An 18,031-nucleotide genomic window follows, 5' to 3' on the forward strand; every position below is an offset into this window, starting at 1 on the left:
TTAATGACGCGTTTATTGTGCGCCGGGAAGCCGGCTTCTTGTAATTAGCTCGAAAATCATGTTTAACTCGGGATTTTTAAAATGTTAAATAATTTAATTCTGAATAAATATTAAAATATAGGAAGATTTGGTTTATATCGAAACAATCTGGACTCGGTGTATAGCATATCACCAGCGCGTGTGTGGCTTGTTTTGATGCCTTAGACACAGAAGCGCGTTGTGTTTATTCTCCGTTATTGTTGTGAGTAAATAAAAAAGAGACGGTGTAACCCAGGCATCCGGGATGAGTTACGGCTACGGGAGAGGGAGAGGCCGGAGAGGAGGAGGAGGAGGAGGTGGTGGAGGTGGAGAGCGGTGGAGCTCCGACTGGGAAGCCCGGGATGAGCAGCCTCGAGGCGGCGGAGGCCGTGGGAAACACCCGCCGCACCTGAAAGGGAGAGAGATCGGACTGTGGTACGCGAAATGGGGAGGAGTGAAACGATCCGAGGCCGAGAGGAAGTCGGTGAGCAGCTTTACTGCAGTATATTAACAATCAGGACGCTTTCAGATAAACACTGACTTGATTATGCATTCACAATGCACACGAGCACTCTATGGTGTGATGCTCAGGGCAGGTGTCCGAATATTATTGGCCTCGTTGGTATCATTTAAGGATAGTCCAAGATGTTTGCACTAGGACTAACACAACCAGAGTTGGTGCTCATGCTTCAGGAAACACAAAAATCAAGTATAAAAAAAGAAATCAAGATTCAAATGTAATTGCAAAGCAGCGATGATCGGGCCCAAGCACCTGCGCTGTTGCCCCCAGCCCCTCCCCACAGGTTGCACTAGATGATATAACCTGTGTGCTTTTTGATCATGTAAAAAGAAAAAGCCCCGGCAGCAGGAAAATAAAAGCATCTCGGTATGATGTCACTCGTTGTGACGTATCTCAATATGATGTCACTCAGGAAGTTATTAGCATAATTTTCAGCACTTGTTTAAGGCACCGCCACAGCTGAGCCGTTTGAGGTATCAAAAATCCCTTCGCAATTTTGCATCCTCAGTGTCTTGAGATCGTATGGGCCTGGTTTGGTGGCGATTGTGTAAATCCCCTAGAAGAAGTATATCAAATTACGTCAGGTGATTTTTTGCAAGCAATCCAAAATAACTAACGTCCTGTTGAAAGCCCATGACGTCCATAACAAACCTTAATGAGATGTAAATGTATTTAGGTCCTCTTTTCCAGCAAGTCCAGCTGGAGGCACCACGAGGGACGACGCACATAATTATTAATCCTGTACAAACAAGAGGAGAAGTCTTGCACCAGATTACACCTTACAGGTGTGGATATAATAAGAGACGTTTTTAAGTTAATATGGTGTCTACTTTTGTTATTGGAGTCTCAGGTACAGAATTGTTTGTAGGAATTTCAGTCCCGAACTATTGAGTGACTGAACTTTTGGGGACTGCAGATGGTTGCAGAAGTTACCTGTAAGGTGTAATCTGGTGCAAGACTTCTCCTCTTGTTTGTACAGGATTAATGATGTGTGTCGTCCCTCGTGGTGCCTCCAGCTGGACTCGCTGGAAAAGATGACCTTGAACAAAGTGCTGTCCATCATGTCCAATACTAGTCAAACTGTGTATGGAGTTTTTGCCAAGCAGAAGAGCATGTTCTGTTTCGGTGCTGCTTTTCGGACCGACTTTTGTTCTTTGGATCTTTTGTTGTTTGTTTAGGTATCATGATAATATTGTATCAGGTTGTGACTGATGATTCTCATCCTCACTATCCTTGCTACTCTATGTTTGTAGTTCTCTTCAGAATCAATTTAGTATCCATCTATCAATCTATCTGATATATAAAACTTAATAACAAAAATGACTAAAAGAGGTACATTTCTGAAGAAAATGTGAGCTCTGGCCCTTTTATAATGACGTCTTATGGGATCAGTTGCTAAGATGCCCTAAAGTGGTTTGCTAGGGCGTGGCTTGACAGCTTCGCAATGATCCTGAGAGACTGATTGGTTGCCTGAGTAAAATGAGCCCGTCCCCATATCTCTATGACGGCGGGATCCACAGTTAGGTTCAGTTTCAACGTTTCTATGGAAGTTCCCATAGCAGGGAAGGCAACTGTGAGCACTTCCTGTTTTAACGGGGACAACCTTCACCATATAATATGTCAGTTTGGCAAATTTGGGCACCTTTTGCACCCCAGGAGTGCAACTTATACCCTGTTGCGGGGTGTGTTCTGACATTTTATATTTTTACAAAATTCTTGTGCTAGAATCCGTCACTGTTGGCCTCAATGTTAAGTGTATGGGATTTTCTTCGGGTAAATTGCCCCCTTAGGGGCTTTGCAAGCACCATTAATTAGTTAGTAATTAGTTTTCATTAGCCTCTGTTTAAAGGTTTATTAAGCTGTAACACGAAGCACGCTTCCGTATCTGGCTCGTGCATCCCTTCACTTGTCTTTCCATTCCTAATGAAAATGCTGTTTTGTGTAACCAAGTAATCTCTGCTCATTCTTAGAGAGCTGTGGTTCAGATGGACGAGTCGAGAGAGCAGCACATCACGCAGCTCTTAAATTCAGTCCAGGGGGAACCGTCCCGTGACTGGGAACCGTCCCGTGACTACAAGCCGTCCGTCCCACCGTACCGTCAGGTGAAGCCGGAACCAAGCGGACACAGGTGAGTTTCCTCACGCAGCCCGGTTTGTACGCTTAACCTGGGAAGCTGTTCAGAAAGCGGTATATATATTTTTTTGTTACTCAGTTGATGCTGATTATAGATTTATTTCTTTTTTAATAGTTAAATCGGGTTTTAAGGATTTGTGGACATTGCAGTGTCTTCAGTATTTAAACAGAGAAAAGTCATCACAGTGCTGCTCGGTAGAAAGTTGTCCAAGGAGAGAAAAGAAAATGATCAACAAGCATGATAAAGGTTTTGGATATAAAACCATCTCCAAGCAGCTTAATATTTCTTTGACTATACCTGCAAATACACTGCCTGACCAAAATCGGTCACACCGATTCATACACACACACTAATATTTATTCACTGACTTTTAGCTGTGATTACGGTGCACAGTGTGGCGTCCAGTTCACATGTGAAAAGAATTCATCATTCTCCTAGAACCAGTCTTTCACAATTTGAGCATCAGGGTAGAAAAAAAACTCACATCTTATTCAGTACATTCAGGTCGTCAGTTGATTTCATTTTGTTGCCCCATAACGTCGCTGAGCCTAGACCTGAGCAAGTTAAGCATAACACTGCCTCCACAGGTTTTTACAGTTACCCTGACACGCACATCGCCCTGCAATAGGGTCAGTCCGCACTTATCAGACCACAAGACCTTTGTCCATCGCTCCAAAGTCCAATCTTTTTGCTCCATAGCAAACCAAAGCCTCCCTTGTCTCAATAACAAGTGGTTTTCTTATTTCTCTAATCTTCTGAGTTCTCATCACACTGCGTGGAAATTCGCTTACTGTACTGTAATACTGCTTACTGGCGAATTTGTCCAACCTGAAATCCAATTTCACCAACCGTTCAAGTGATCACCATTCAACCCCCCCCCCCCCCCAACCATTTCATTAAGGTTTTGTTAACGTCTTGACGGTTTCTTAACCCAATTCCAGTCATTCCAAATCTCCCAAGTTGTTTTCCTTGCCAATAATTTGACCCGTCTAAAACATTTGCGCCGGTGGAAAACTGACATCAGATTGATTAGAATGGTAATACGAATGGTATCCAAAGATCCAAGGACACCTTCCAGAGGTTTAAGATAAACTCCAAGGTCGATATACGTCAGTGTCGGATCACACCATCTGTCGCTGTTGAGCAAAAGTAGACTTGCAGAACTCCATTGTTAAAGGGCAAATCATATTTAAAAAAATAAAATAATGTCAGTCATTGACTGGAATTTGACAGTGCACAATGCTTCTGGGGGAACGTCCTTTGGATAGACGAAGCAGGAGATTTTTGGCGAGATCTTTCAGCTGAATGCAAAAAAAAAAAAAATCACAAAAGAAGCTTAAAGGAGGAGGAGGAGGAGGAGGCTGGATTATGTTCTTGCTGCAGCTTTGCAGAGTCTGGCACGAGGTGTCTTGTTCAGGGTACAATAAAATTTGATTGAAACGTGCTCCCCACTGTCAGAGAGCTCAGTCGTCTCCAGTGGCCTCCTATAAACCCTGATCTAATTCATGTAAAGAGCCGTGTGGAGAAGGCAAACTTCAAACCTGAGGCTGATGGAGCAGTTCGATCATGACGAGTGAGATGTAGACTACCTGTTGGCAGGGGGACAAGTCTCACTGAGAGCTACAGAAACCACTTCAGTACAATGCCCCCCTCAGAATGTCGTGCAACACATCATTAGGTTACAGCTCCCTTCATTTGTGTCCGTGGTTTTTATTATTGTTTTTTTTTTTTTATTATTGTTACAATCTAAACTCCATGTCTGTTTCCAGTAGTGTTCCTTATATTATTATTCACTATTACTTTATCAGATTCAAATTATTTTAGCGGCCGTTGCGGGTTTTTCTTCCTTTGTCCACGTGCGTATTTCATAAATATGTTAGCTTTGCTTTAAACCGTCATGACGTGCAAATCAGAGCTGACTAAATAAATCGGAATCGAGCGATGCGGCTTGTAATGTGAGCGCAGCCTTCGTCATAACAACCCCTCTGAAGACTCCTAAAAGTGATTTATGCCCTAGAAATAGCAACTGTAATGTTATTTAATAAATCAATTGACATCCCCATTGGCGTCCCCATTGGCGTCCCCATTGGCGTCCCCATTGGCGTCCCCATTGGCGTCCCCATTGTTTTCAGGACATAATGTAAGTGTAACAGTATCTCATCTTCACCACCTCACTCCGTTGTTAATTATTTTCCTATAACCGCTCACGCCCAAGTGTGTTATTCCTCGCCACATTGCAAATTTGACTCGACTACGTGCTTTCTCTGTAACTCGTAGCTACTTCGATGGCGACGAGCCTCCAGAAGAGCCTCGAGAAGAGCCGCGGAAAACAGTAAAAGTGGCTAAAATAGAGGCGGTGAAGGTAAAGGAAGAGGAGCCGGAGATAAAGACGGACGTGAAGGAACAGTGCACGGAGCGAGATCTGGAATACCTGATGCAGGAGATCGAGCGTAAGCCTTCGCTGGATGAAGAGCTGAAAAGCGACCTCAAGAGCAAAAGACAGAATCCAAGATACCTGGACATGCTGGTGAGAGACGGAGAGAAGGGGCATTTATTATTTCTGTTATGCTGAAGAATAATCTATTAACCACATTTGACCTGTCATCTTTATCGTTCCAGAGATTTCGAGAGAAGCTGCCTTCTTACGGCATGAGAGAGGTAACGTGGTCGTCCATGCTCTGTACCGAGTGTGTCCAGATTACATCATCATACCGGGATAACTAATCTGTGTTCGATTAAGTAATAGAGCGTGAGAGGGAGTGCTGTTGAGATGAACATCAGTACGGCTGGAATGTGGCTGTGACAGATGGGCGGGCGGATGGACAGGAAGAATGAAGGAAAGGAAAGGAAGGGAGAGAAAATTAAGAGAAGGGAGGAAGGAAAGGAAAGACTTGAGGGATGGAAAGAAGAAAGGGAGGGACTGAGTGTGGGTAAGGAAGGGAAGAAAAAAAACAGGGGGAAGGAAGGAGTCGGAATGACAATGTAGGGAATGAGAGAACAGAAGGTAGAGAGAGAATGAAGGGTAGAAAGAAAATAAAGGAGGAAAGAAATAGAGAGATGGAAAAAACAGAGGTCAGGAAGGTAGGGAGGGAGGGAAGGAAGGAACGAAATGTAGGGAAGGAAGGAAATAATGGAAGCGAGAGGGAGGGAATGAAATAAAGGAGGAAAGAAATAGAGAGATGGAAAAAACAGAGGTCAGGAAGGTAGGGAGGATAGGATGTAATGGAAGGTAGGGAGGGAAGGATGAAAGGTGAAAAATGGAAGTAATGGAGGGATCGAAAGAACTGTGGGAAGAAAAGAAAGATGGAAAAGGGCAAGGAACGAATGAGAGGAAGGCAGGGAAGGGATGAGGTGATGGAAAAAATGTATGAAAGAATATTTAATGGTTTTAAAGGTAATTGAATGAGATTTGCAGTTATATTCAATGTAAATTATATGAGGTGTGTATTAGAGTTTTGTGTGTGTGTGTGTGTGTGTGCGCGCAGGAGCTGGTGGAGCTGATCCAGACCAACCGCGTGGTGGTAGTGAGCGGAGAGACCGGCTGTGGAAAGACCACGCAGGTGCCGCAGTTCATCCTGGACGACTACATCGAGCGTGGCGCGGGCTCGCTCTGCAGGGTGGCGTGCACACAGCCGCGCCGCATCAGCGCCATATCCGTGCGTGAGACTCGCCTGACGCCTTAGTGATGGTGTGGTCGCGGTCGCTGTTCAACGGTAACACTGTAATGTGTGCGCAGGTGGCCGAGAGGGTGGCGGCGGAGAGGGCGGAGTCTGTCGGAGAGGGGAAGTCCTGCGGATATCAGATCCGTCTGCAGAGGTGACGACCTGAAGCTGGTTTCGGTCCGAATCCAGAACTGATATTTAGTCACAGTTTGGGGTTCATGGTCTAGATTTAATCAGCTGTTAAATAGAAATAGAGGATGAAAACTGCAGCAAGAGCGACAGCGCCACACTCTGACTGCACGGCAAGTCACAGGAGGAGAGGGGGCGGAGAGGGGGCGGAGACTACTTAACGTTATTGCTCATCTTTATGACCATATTGCTTGATAGTCATAAAGATCCATCAAGGGTGAGAGGAGGAGGGAGAGTGAAGAGAGAGGAGAGGATAGGTGAGTGTTAGGAGAGGGCCGGGGGTACAGTGAATGAAATGATTTGGGGAGAGAGAGAGAGTAGGAAAGCACATAGATGTAAAGTGAGAGAGAAAGCGAGAGACCGAGTAAGAGGAGAAAATGAAAGAGACAATAGGAGAGAGAAAGTGAAAGACAGAAAGAGACAGAAGGTAAAAAACAGTAAAAAAGATAAAGTGTAGGACAGAGAGAGAAAGTGAGAGAGAATGAGACAGAGAGAGAGAAAGTGAGACCGAATAAGACAAAGAAAGTGAGACAGAATGAGGCAAAGGAGAGAAAGTGAGACAGAATTAGACAGAGAGAGAGAAAGTGAGACCGAATGAGACAAAGAAAATGAGACAGAATGAGGCAGAGAGAGAAAGTGAGACAGAATTAGGCAGAGAGAGAGAGAGAGAGAAAGTGAAAGTATGGAGAGAGAGAAAGAAAGACAGAGATACTTCTCTTGCTCTTTCACTTTCTCTCTCTTAGCCTCCTGCTTTCTGTCTCACAATTTCTCTTGTTCTGTTACTGTTTCAGAGGTACAGGGAATGAATGGAAATGAATTGGAGAGAGAGAGAGTAGGAAAGCAAATAGATTTTAAGTGGGAGACAGAAGAAGAGGAAGTAAATGAGAGAAAGTGAGACAGAATGAGGCAAGGAGAAAGAAAGCAAAAAAAGGAGAAGGTAAGATAGAAAGTGAGAAACTGACAGTGAAACACAGAAAGTGAGCAAGAGAATGAGAGAAGATGGCAAGTAAGCAGTAGAGAGCAAGTGACAGAGTGAGGGAGAAAGTGAAAGTATAGAGAGAAAGAAAGACGGAGATAGAAAGTAAGAGAATGAGAGAAAGAGAGAAAGTAAAAGGCAGAGAGAGAGAGAGAAAGTGAAAGATTAAGAGAGGGAAAGTAAAAGACAAAGCACCTTAAATAAGGCACCGTTCATAATCACGATCCTTTGGGGGGGGACAGTAAGACAGAGAATGAGACAAAGTTGGAAAGAAGAAGAGAATGACAAAAAAAGTGACAGAATAAGAGAAAAGGGGAGACAGAAAGCAAGAGACTAAGAGAAGGATAAAAAGTAAGAAACTGAGAAAACAAGTAAAATAGAAAGCAAGAGAATGAGAGACGACAAAGAGAAAGTACTACAGAGCATGAAGACAGAGACAGAGCTGAAAGGGATAAAGAAAAGAAAGTGAGATAAAGTGAGAGTGAGGGAGAAAGCGAAAGCTAGTAAGGGAAAGAAAGTGAAAGACAGAGTGAAACTGAGGGAGAGTGAAAGTGAAGGACAGAGAGTGAGGCAGAGATAGAAAGCAAGAAAATGAGAGAAAGAAAATGACAGAATTGAGGTGGTATTGAAAGTAAGAAACTGAGAGTGCAAGAGTGATAGATAGCAAGAGAGTGAGAGAAGATGGAGAAAAAGCACTAGAAAACTAGAGACAGAGTAAGAGAATGTAAAAGACAGTAAGAGACAGTAAGACTGGGAGATGGAAGACCAGAGAATGAGAGAAAGAGATGGAACGTGAGAAAGCAAAAGGCAGAGTAAGAGCTTGAAAGTGAAAAACAGTAACAGAGAGAAAGCGAAGAGAGTGAGACAGAGATAGAGAGTAAGAGCTAATGAGGAGAAAGAAAAAGAAAAACAGAACAAGAGAAATGGTGAGAAGGAAAGCAGGAGACTGAGAGAGAGAGAAGGTGAAAGAGCAAGAGAATGAGAGATCACTAGAAAGCATGAGGCAGGTCAAGAGAGAGACAGACTGCGAGAGATTGAAATCAAGACAAGGGGAGAAAGCGAAAGACATGAAGAGAGAAAAAGCAAAAGACACGAAGAGAAAGAAAGCAAAAGAGAGTGAGAGAGGTAGAAAGCAAGAACATGAGAGAAAGAAAGTGACAGAACAAGAGAAAAGGTGAGAGACAGCAAGAGAGAAATAAGAGAAACTTACTGAGAGAAACAAGTGGGAAACTGAGCATTAAAGAGGGAGAGATAGCAGGAGAATGGAAAGATCGAGAGAAAGCAAGAGTAAAAGGAAGTGAGAAAGAGAAAGTAGGACAGAGAGTAGGACAGAGAGTCGAAAGAAGAGAATGAGAAAAAAAGAGAAGGAAAGAGACAGACCAAGAGAACTGGTGAGACAGAAAGCAAAAAACTGAGAGTGCAGTACATGAGAACTGATACAGTGTAGAACATCGGAATGAAAGGTGCAGTACAGCTCTGCGGAGTGTGTGTGTGTGTGTGTGTGTGTACAATTCCGCCTGAAACTCCCTGACTTTAGGGAGGTGTGTTTTGTTCCCTGCAGTATTCTGTTTCCTCTTGATTAAAATGCTGGTGTTATTCCTCAGAGCTGCTGTGAGGAGAGTGAAGATTGAGTAGAGGAATAAATGTGATCTGATCTCGTCCCTCACTCCGTCCTCTCCTTACAGAGTTCACCTCCTGTAATGTAACTCTGGTTTAACCCGCTCTGACGCGCAGCATGAAGAGATCGGACGCCGTGTGATGTGAACGTGTGTTGTGTCGATGGAGTCTTTTAATAAAACGTTTGTGTGTTTTTTATTTATCCCCCCCTTCCCGCTTTACGTCATGACGGCGTATCTGCGCTCATCCTCCGGGCGCTGCTATCCAGCCGGTTGCCACGGAAACAAGGCTCGGTGCTGTATTGTACGACGGGAATTATTCTTCAGTGGCTGCGCTCGGACCCGTAAGTGTTGTTCCGTCTGCGAAACTTATTTACATCAGCCTACCACGTGTCTGTCGCAGATTAGATTACGAGCGCACGCTTGTTAAAACACACACACACACACACACATAGCCACGTTAGAGTAAATAATGGCTCTGATAAAACACACAGCCGCGAACTGTCTGTAGAGATACCTTGAGGTTCCTTATCTCACACGCACGCACGCACACACTCCTATAATGTTCTCCTGTGTCTCAGGTGTTTGTCGAGTATCAGTCACCTGGTTCTAGACGAGATCCACGAGCGCAGCCTGCACTCAGACGTCCTCCTGAACATCGTGAAGGACCTCCTGACCCACAGAGACGACCTCAAGATAGTGCTCATGAGCGCCACCATGAACGCCGACAAGTTCAGCAAGTACTTCGGTAAAAACTATACTCTGCATATAGATGGTCAACCTAGTAGTTACCATGGAAACACATGGGCACAAAGTGTGGTAAAAACCTCTATACCACCGGTTGGGAAAATCTTCAATATTTTTTCGATATAAAAATTTCTAGCTAGAGTTAACGCGTTTTCTTTTTAAATATGATCCCAACACCGAACCCTTAAGTATCAGGTGATCTCGATACCTGTGAGATATTTATTACTTAGAAATGAAGCCGGAAATCAGGAGGCAAAATGCTACTTGAAAAGAATAAAATATAAAATGTCCAATTTTTTTTACAATAAAATTAAACACAATAATATAGTCGCAAGCAACGATGAGCGGGCCCAAGCATCCTCCGCCATCGCCATCTGGGCACATGCATTTAAAGGGGATATCCCAATACCATTATGACATCATTTTAGAAAAGGGGGGAGTTTTATGTTTAAACCTCTAAAAATGCCCCCCAAAAAAACATCAAACTATGAAGTCACTGAGTCTTATCTCACTCAGTATGATGTCCCACAGAAAGTTAGTAACCACTTTTCAGCGTAAGTTTAAGGCATCGTCACAGCCGACCCATTTAAGATATCAAAAATCACTCTGCAATTTTGCATCCTCAATGTCTTCAGATCACATCGGCCCGGTTTGGTAGCGATCATAAAAACCCCCTAGGAGGAGTATATCAAAATCCATCAGTGCGTTTCGGCAAAAGTCATGATATAACTGACTTCCTGTTGAGTTGTTCATCTCACACACAATGATGACACAGGGCTGATGTTGTAGTGCTTGGGCCCTACAAATAAAGTATAAAGTTGAAATATGTAAAATACTGTATATAAGAATGTATGAAGTAAGAACTGTATAAATAAACTGTATAAAGTATGTGCATCCAGCAGGTCATGAAGTGTGAAATGAGATGATGATCTTTAAAATGTGCAATAGTGCAACAGCAATCCTCGTTTTTATATAAACATAACCAGAAATGTGCAACGTATATGTTTTGTGTACTTCAGTCCTGTGCAAAGTGGTTGGTTTTGGTGTGTCCCAACACGTGTGTGAAAGAAAGTCCTATGAGTGGAGTCCCGTATAGCCTGTGGGAAGAAGTTTCTCCTTAGCCTCTCTGTGTTGGCCTTTAGCAAGCGGAAGTGCAAGCTTTTCTTAGAGATCTATCCCATTTCCATCTTAAAATCTATAGCTTTTTAATAGGTCTTCTTTTAAAGAGTGAGTGATCGAGCTGAAAACCTGAGCATGTATCATAAACCCTGGCACAGGTGAGCACTGGGTGTGGCTATCGCTGTGTATGGAAATGCCAATCAAAATCAAATCGGACAGAGAGAGAAATATCATGGTATTTACTCTGATTGACAGCTCCTAATCAAATTTGACTGGTTATTTCTGTATAGTTACTCAAATAAGATAATTATTGGTACTGGTGATGTATTTCTCTTTTGCTCATACCCTGTCTCTACCACAAATTCTAGAAATGATGTTTTTCATTCAAGTTCTTTCTCAGTATGAAGTATAAATAAATTAATAATAAAAATATTTTCAGTTATATAAATTTGACTTTGATATAGAATTCAGCCCCTAATGAGAGGGAAAAACTGCCTGAGGAAGAAATTCTGAAAAGTGACACAGAAATCAAATAAATATGAAATTATTTTAAAAAATTCATTAAAATCCAACGCTGTCCTCAACTTTTTGGTACAGCGTTTTTTCTATTTGTCATGTCTTACTGAACAACGTGTCAAACTTAACCTGATTGAGCTATCTCTACCACTCGGTTGAGGTATGCTGTGCAAAAATATATATAATATAAATTCCACGAGATGTTGGGATGTCTTTAAATAGTCTGCTTTATTAATTGCTCGGTAGTGTAACACAAGAAATAAAGTGGATCTAATGCCCAAAAACATGTGCTGTTGTACCACCACACAAAATATTTTTTAGATTTTATTTATTTGCTTTTTCTTTTCCTTTTCATTTTTAAATGTAACAATGATTATTTTACCATTGAGAAACACCTCAACCATTTGTTCCTAGAGGTCTATAATGGGACCAGTAAAATAGAAAAATGGTCATTATTGTTTGTTACCCAAGGAAATAATTAAAATGATAAAAATGCATACAATGAGTAGAAAAAATACATTTCTCCATTGTTTTTTTTCTTCTTTAATAAACATGTTAAATGGTTACAAAGACAGGGAATTTACTACATTTATCTTCATTTACATACCAATATAAACAATTCTCCTAATCCTGTATAGAACAATAAACCTCAGTCCCATGCTGCGGGAAATATTTTTCTCCAGTAAACGCCAAAGCTGTCACGCAGAGCCGCGTCGTCTAACAATGATTTATAACATGATAAATTAGCTTTGATCAGCGTGAACATCTCCACCAGCAGTGGTGGTTTATGAAAGTGTCCCTGCAGGACATCGAATAAAGCTAACGATCCGATTAATCTTCCCAACTTTGAGTGATCAAGCTTCCTGAACAGCGGGAATCTGAGCATTAAACACTGTGGGCGAAAAAGAATCCTGTTTAATATGACATTCTTTCTTTTGGTCTTCATGCAGATAACTGCCCCATGATCCACATCCCGGGACACACCTTCCCCGTGAAAGAGTACCTGCTGGAGGATGTAGTCGAGATGCTCAGGTGAGTTCTGGCTTAAAGCAGCATTCGGTTGTGTAAGGAATGAAACCCTTTAACGTTCTCTCCAACTCTTTGCACATATTAAGTCACTATATCTTATAGAGCAATGTCAAACTTCACTTGTCTTTAAATAACATGCTTTTTAAATAGCTTGAGAGAGGACCATGAGAAATAAAATGGTTGAAATACTTGGTTTAAAAAAATGGTTGAGCGTCAGCGTGTATCAGAACGTTATACTGCAGGTATCAGGGGATTCAGTGAGTGTGTACAGTGGAATACCTCTCTATAAAGATATTATTATGTATGCCTGAGTTCGTTTATGTCCTGTGGGAATACGCTTCATGAGTGCGTTTAATGACCTCGTGGGAATTTCGCTCCGCTTCACAGGTTCCGGCCGCAGCAGCAGCAGGATCGACGTCCTCGCTTCAGGAGAGGCTTCATGAGCGGACAAAACATGCGGCCTGAGAAACAGGAGAAAGAAGAGGAGTACAAGGACAGCTGGCCTTGTTATGCTCGCACACTCCGAGACAGGTTCAACACGCACACACACACACACACACACACACACTCTCTCGCTTCGCAGATCATGATTTAGAAATTATGATTTGGAACAAGTATCAAGGATTAGACCTTCTGACCAATCAGAATCAAGCATTTTAGTTTAGGAATAATACTGTTTTTTTTATGTTTGAGGTTAATACTTTGCCTTTTTTTTTATTTGGTTTGAGGTTAATACTCTAGCGTTTCGATTTGGTTTGAGGTTGATACTCTAGCGTTTCGATTTGGTTTGAGGTTGATACTCTAGCGTTTCGATTTGGTTTGAGGTTGATACTCTAGCGTTTCGAGTTGGTTTGAGGTTGATACTCTAGCGTTTCCATTTGGTTTGAGGTTGATACTCTAGCGTTTCGAGTTGGTTTGAGGTTGATACACTAGCGTTTCGATTTGGTTTGATACACTAGCGTTTTGATTTAGTTTGAGGTCGATACTCTAGCGTTTCGATTTGGTTTGATACTCTAGCGTTTCGATTTAGTTTGAGGTTGATACTCTAGCGTTTCGATTTAGTTTGAGGTTAATACTCTAGCGTTTCGATTTAGTTTGAGGTTAATACTCTAGCGTTTCGATTTGGTTTGAGGTTAATACTCTAGCGTTTCGAGTTGGTTTGAGGTTGATACTCTAGCGTTTCGAGTTGGTTTGAGGTTGATACTCTAGCGTTTCGATTTGGTTTGAGGTTGATACTCTAGCGTTTCGATTTGGTTTGAGGTTGATACTCTAGCGTTTCGATTTGGTTTGAGGTTGATACTTTAGCGTTTCGATTTGGTTTGATACTCTAGCGTTTCGATTTGGTTTAAGGTCGATACTCTAGCGTTTCGATTTAGTTTGAGGTTAATAGTCTAGCGTTTCGATTTGGTTTGAGGTTGATACTCTAGCGTTTCGATTTGGTTTGAGGTTGATACTCTAGCGTTTCGATTTGGTTTGAGGTTGATACTCTAGCGTTTCGAGTTGGTTTGAGGTTGATACTCTAGCGTTTCCATTTGGTTTGACGTTGATACTCTAGCGTTTCCATTTGGTTTGACGTTGATACTCTAGCGTTTCCATTTGGTTTGACGTTGATACTCTAGCGTTTCGAGTTGGTTTGAGGTTGATACTCTAGCGGTTCGAGTTGGTTTGAGGTTGATACTCTAGCGGTTCGATTTGGTTTGAGGTTGATACTCTAGCGGTTCGAGTTGGTTTGAGGTTGATACTCTAGCGGTTCGAGTTGGTTTGACGTTGATACTCTAGCGGTTCGAGTTGGTTTGAGGTTGATACTCTAGCGGTTCGAGTTGGTTTGAGGTTGATACTCTAGCGGTTCGAGTTGGTTTGAGGTGGATACTCTAGCGCTTCGAGTTGGTTTGAGGTGGATACTCTAGCGCTTCGAGTTGGTTTGAGGTGGATACTCTAGCGGTTCGAGTTGGTTTGAGGTGGATACTCTAGCGCTTCGAGTTGGTTTGAGGTGGATACTCTAGCTAAAGCATCTGCATTCATGTGCTACACCAGCGCTGTCCCGTTCCCACAAAGCACAGACGAACCCAGACAAGGTGGCGCTGTTTGACAGGTGAAGTTCACATGCGAGTTCAGCGTGTCTCTGAGGAACTTCAGCCCCACAGTTAGCATGTGATGAGTGTGACAGGATGTCATTGTGAAATAGCGACACTCCAGTCTGACATGCCGCCTCCGGTCTCGCCTCTTTGCCGCTCTCTGATTGGCAGGTTCTCCGACAGCACCGTCGACGCCCTGGAGATGATGGACGAGGACGACAAGATCAACCTGGAGCTGATCGTAGCGCTCATTCGCCACATCGTGCTGAACGAAGACGTGAGTGTGTGTGTATGTATGTGTGTGTGTGTGTGCCTTTTATCAGTGTGTCTGTCTGGAAGAGAGTAGGAATGTGTGTGTGTGATGGATTTTTGCAGCACTGAGGCAGATGGCACTGCTTTAAGCACTAATAAAGCACAAACATTGGCATGAGATGGGTGTTAATCAGCCGCTTTAACAGATGCTCTGTCGTCCTTTCTGCTCTTTCTCTCTCTCTATCCCTCCTCACTCTCTCTCCTCATGTCTTCTCTCCTTTCTTTATTTTGACTTACCTCATCCTTCCCTCACCTTTACTTTCCCTTTTTCATATCTCTTTTTTCTCATTATCCTTTTTTTCTCCTCTTTTTTTCCTTTAATTTTTTCTTCCTTTTCTCTTCCTTATCTCATCTCGTCTCATCTTGGGTCTCTCTTTTTTTTCCTCCCTGCTTTCTCCATTTTTACTTTTTTTCCCATTGTATGCTTGACTAATATCTACCTTCCCTCTTTTTGTCCTCCTCTTCTCCACTCTCATCTTCTTTTTCTTGTTTCTGCTTCTCATCTTGACTCGTCTGTTTTTTTTTCTCCTTGTCTCTTTTCATCTTTCACTCTCCCGTCCTTTTTTTTTTTTAACTTATGTCAACTCTTCTCTTTGTGACTCATATCTGTTTTCCCTCCTCTTTTTCTCCTCTACTTTTTCCCTCTTCTTTCGTCCCTCCTTTTCGTCTTTCCTTGTCTTCTTATCTTGAATCATATCTTTCTTTCCTTTCCCTTTTTCTCCTCTTATCTCCTCTTCCCTCTTGTCCTTGACTCTATATTTATTTTCTCTGCTCTGCTTCTTTTCTCTCCTCTTTTCGACTCATGTCAACCCTCTTCTTTATTTTTTTTTCTCCTCTTTTCTTCTTGACTGTACTCGATTCCATTTCTCTCCCCTCCTTTTTCTCCTCTGCTTTTTTTTCCCTGTAATTCTTCTCTTCTCTTCTTGACTCATGCCAATGCAGCTCTTTCTTCTCTCTGCTCTCCCCCTTTCTCTTCACTTCTCTTTTTGACTTATCTCTTCTTCTTCTCATCTTCTCTGGTCTCCAGCACATTTTATGATGTTCAGGATTTCTTCTCGTTGCCTGATGCATTAAACAGTGTAAACTAACAGAATCGTAACGAGCTGACGACCAGCTGCTTTGTATAAATGAGTGTTGTTTTTTTTTTTTCACTCTTTCTCCTCACTTTTTTTTTGTCTTTGGTAAATAATGCATATCTATTAGTACAATCATCCCTGGTGTTTATAACTGTGTCTAACTTAAAGGCTGCAGGTTTGTACAGGGACTCGTATTTCCTGACTGAAACACACACACACACACAGCATCTAGACATCCTCCTAATTGCGTTATAAGAATGATTCGTCCGGTGCGTGGGAACGCCGGAGCGGGCTCGTAATTGAAACACAAACGCACGTACGCACGCCGTGTTCCGCACCGCGAGGACGGCTTCAGAGCGCTGCCCCTGGCTGTTTACCTTCTGATGTTTGCAGCAGAAGCTTAATGATGCGCTTTTTTGTTCCTGTGCTGTGAAATGCAAAAGAACAAAGAGTCTGTATTCGGGCTTAACGCTGACGTTAAGTAAGAAAAAAGACACACAGGGAAGGAGAGACGAACCGGTCCGCTTTGGATCGCAGTGGTTTCGCTAACGCTGCTAACGACCGGGTGGGGACGAGGGCCTGTGTGGGGACGAGGTCATCTGAATCGGAGCTCATTTACAGGCAGGATATCTGCTTAAAGGGATCGTCTGGGGAGGGGTAATAGATTTTCAGACGTCTGTCTGCTTATATTTATAGATTTTAGTCAGCTATAAGGCAACAGGTTTATTTTACAAAAAAAAAATATATATATCATTGAGCTTCACCTGATGCGTGTTTATTTTTTTATTTATTTCCCCCCCCAGATTTATGTCTAATCTAGTCGATTAATTTTTATTTACCACTCAGGTGACTAACGTAAAGCACAGACTGTATAAGAGCCAGACACGCCCTCTCTTACGGTTTCTTTTGTGGCTCGACTCTGGACGCTGTCTCATCGGCATTTTGGCAGGAGCTGACTTCGCCATAAATGGGCAAATGGTCTTTTGGTTGAAGGGACACGCCTACTTATCGGCCACACCCCTCCTCCCAAATTATACATAACTTTCTGGTTTAATATCATTTTAACTGACAAGTTTCATAAACATTTACCCCTGTATAGTTGTTATGAATGGGAAATGTAGCTGTTTTTTTTTTGTTTTGGTACCAGACTGCAAACGTTTATTTCTGTTGTAAAGTTGGACATTTTAACTTGGGATCTATGTGGATTTACTCACTTTTGAAGCCTAGTGGTCATTTGAGGAACTGCACGTTTTGGATAACTATAACTGTTGATTGGGGGGCGGGGTTGTTATGAATTCCGATTCTTTTCGCCACATTAACTCCTGAATCGTGTATAATAGAGATGCACCGATCGATCTGGCTGTGATCAGTTCTGTGCCGAGTGCACGAGCTTCTAAGTGCTGCAACATTTTTATGCTGTTAAAAAGCTTCCAATCTGTCTTTTTCTCCAAACCTTGCCAGCAAATTAGTCTTAATGCCCCATTGCGCGCTCACACACACGCACACAAGTCTCAAAACGATATGTGCGCTAATTAGTCGCGTTAGATCCCACATGCTTACAAATGCTCAACATACGCTTAAGATTTCGGAGTCGTTCGAGGCTGTAAAATTTTACTTTCCTTATAATCTCACCGGTGGCGCACTCTAGCGTATAACTTAAGGTAACTTAAAGTATAACTAATGTCATAAGAAACAGACTACATTTAATTACATTTAATGTTAAATAAAGCCGAGGTGCAAAAATTCTGAAAAATCTGAAAAAACTTTACATCAAATTGGCATATTCATAAAATATTTATAACTTATTTATAAAGATATTTATAAAATGACTATTTTGCTACAACTAATTATTAATCAAATCAGTAGCTAGGTTTCATGATAGTATGTTATGACTTGATGACTGATGCTTTCCATACCTAATAATGAAAAATTGTATAGTTTGTTTATTTCTTTCTTTATTTGTTGTATGCGAAGCCGAACAATCCCGTTAGACAAAACCGTTAGACTTGCGGGTCAGAACCTTCCAGTTGTGAGACACTAAT

At 42.2% G+C, this 18,031-nt stretch overlaps 1 protein-coding gene across 1 annotated transcript in view; it reads left to right on the forward strand.

Annotated features, from left to right (window-relative positions):
* The window catches only part of dhx36 (DEAH (Asp-Glu-Ala-His) box polypeptide 36), a 41,018-nt gene continuing 22,987 nt past the window's right edge, over positions 1-18,031 (forward strand). The window contains exons 1-11 of the mRNA XM_053500046.1: positions 1-502; positions 2,509-2,666; positions 4,950-5,199; positions 5,292-5,330; positions 6,158-6,328; positions 6,409-6,488; positions 9,385-9,459; positions 9,697-9,863; positions 12,448-12,529; positions 12,914-13,057; positions 14,773-14,878. Of these exons, the coding sequence (XP_053356021.1) occupies positions 284-502; positions 2,509-2,666; positions 4,950-5,199; positions 5,292-5,330; positions 6,158-6,328; positions 6,409-6,488; positions 9,385-9,459; positions 9,697-9,863; positions 12,448-12,529; positions 12,914-13,057; positions 14,773-14,878 (1,491 nt within the window). The 5' untranslated portion in view covers positions 1-283. The remainder of the gene's footprint in view (positions 503-2,508; positions 2,667-4,949; positions 5,200-5,291; positions 5,331-6,157; positions 6,329-6,408; positions 6,489-9,384; positions 9,460-9,696; positions 9,864-12,447; positions 12,530-12,913; positions 13,058-14,772; positions 14,879-18,031) is intronic.

This window comes from Clarias gariepinus, chromosome 7, assembly GCF_024256425.1.
Source record: "Clarias gariepinus isolate MV-2021 ecotype Netherlands chromosome 7, CGAR_prim_01v2, whole genome shotgun sequence".
NCBI lineage: Eukaryota > Metazoa > Chordata > Actinopteri > Siluriformes > Clariidae > Clarias > Clarias gariepinus.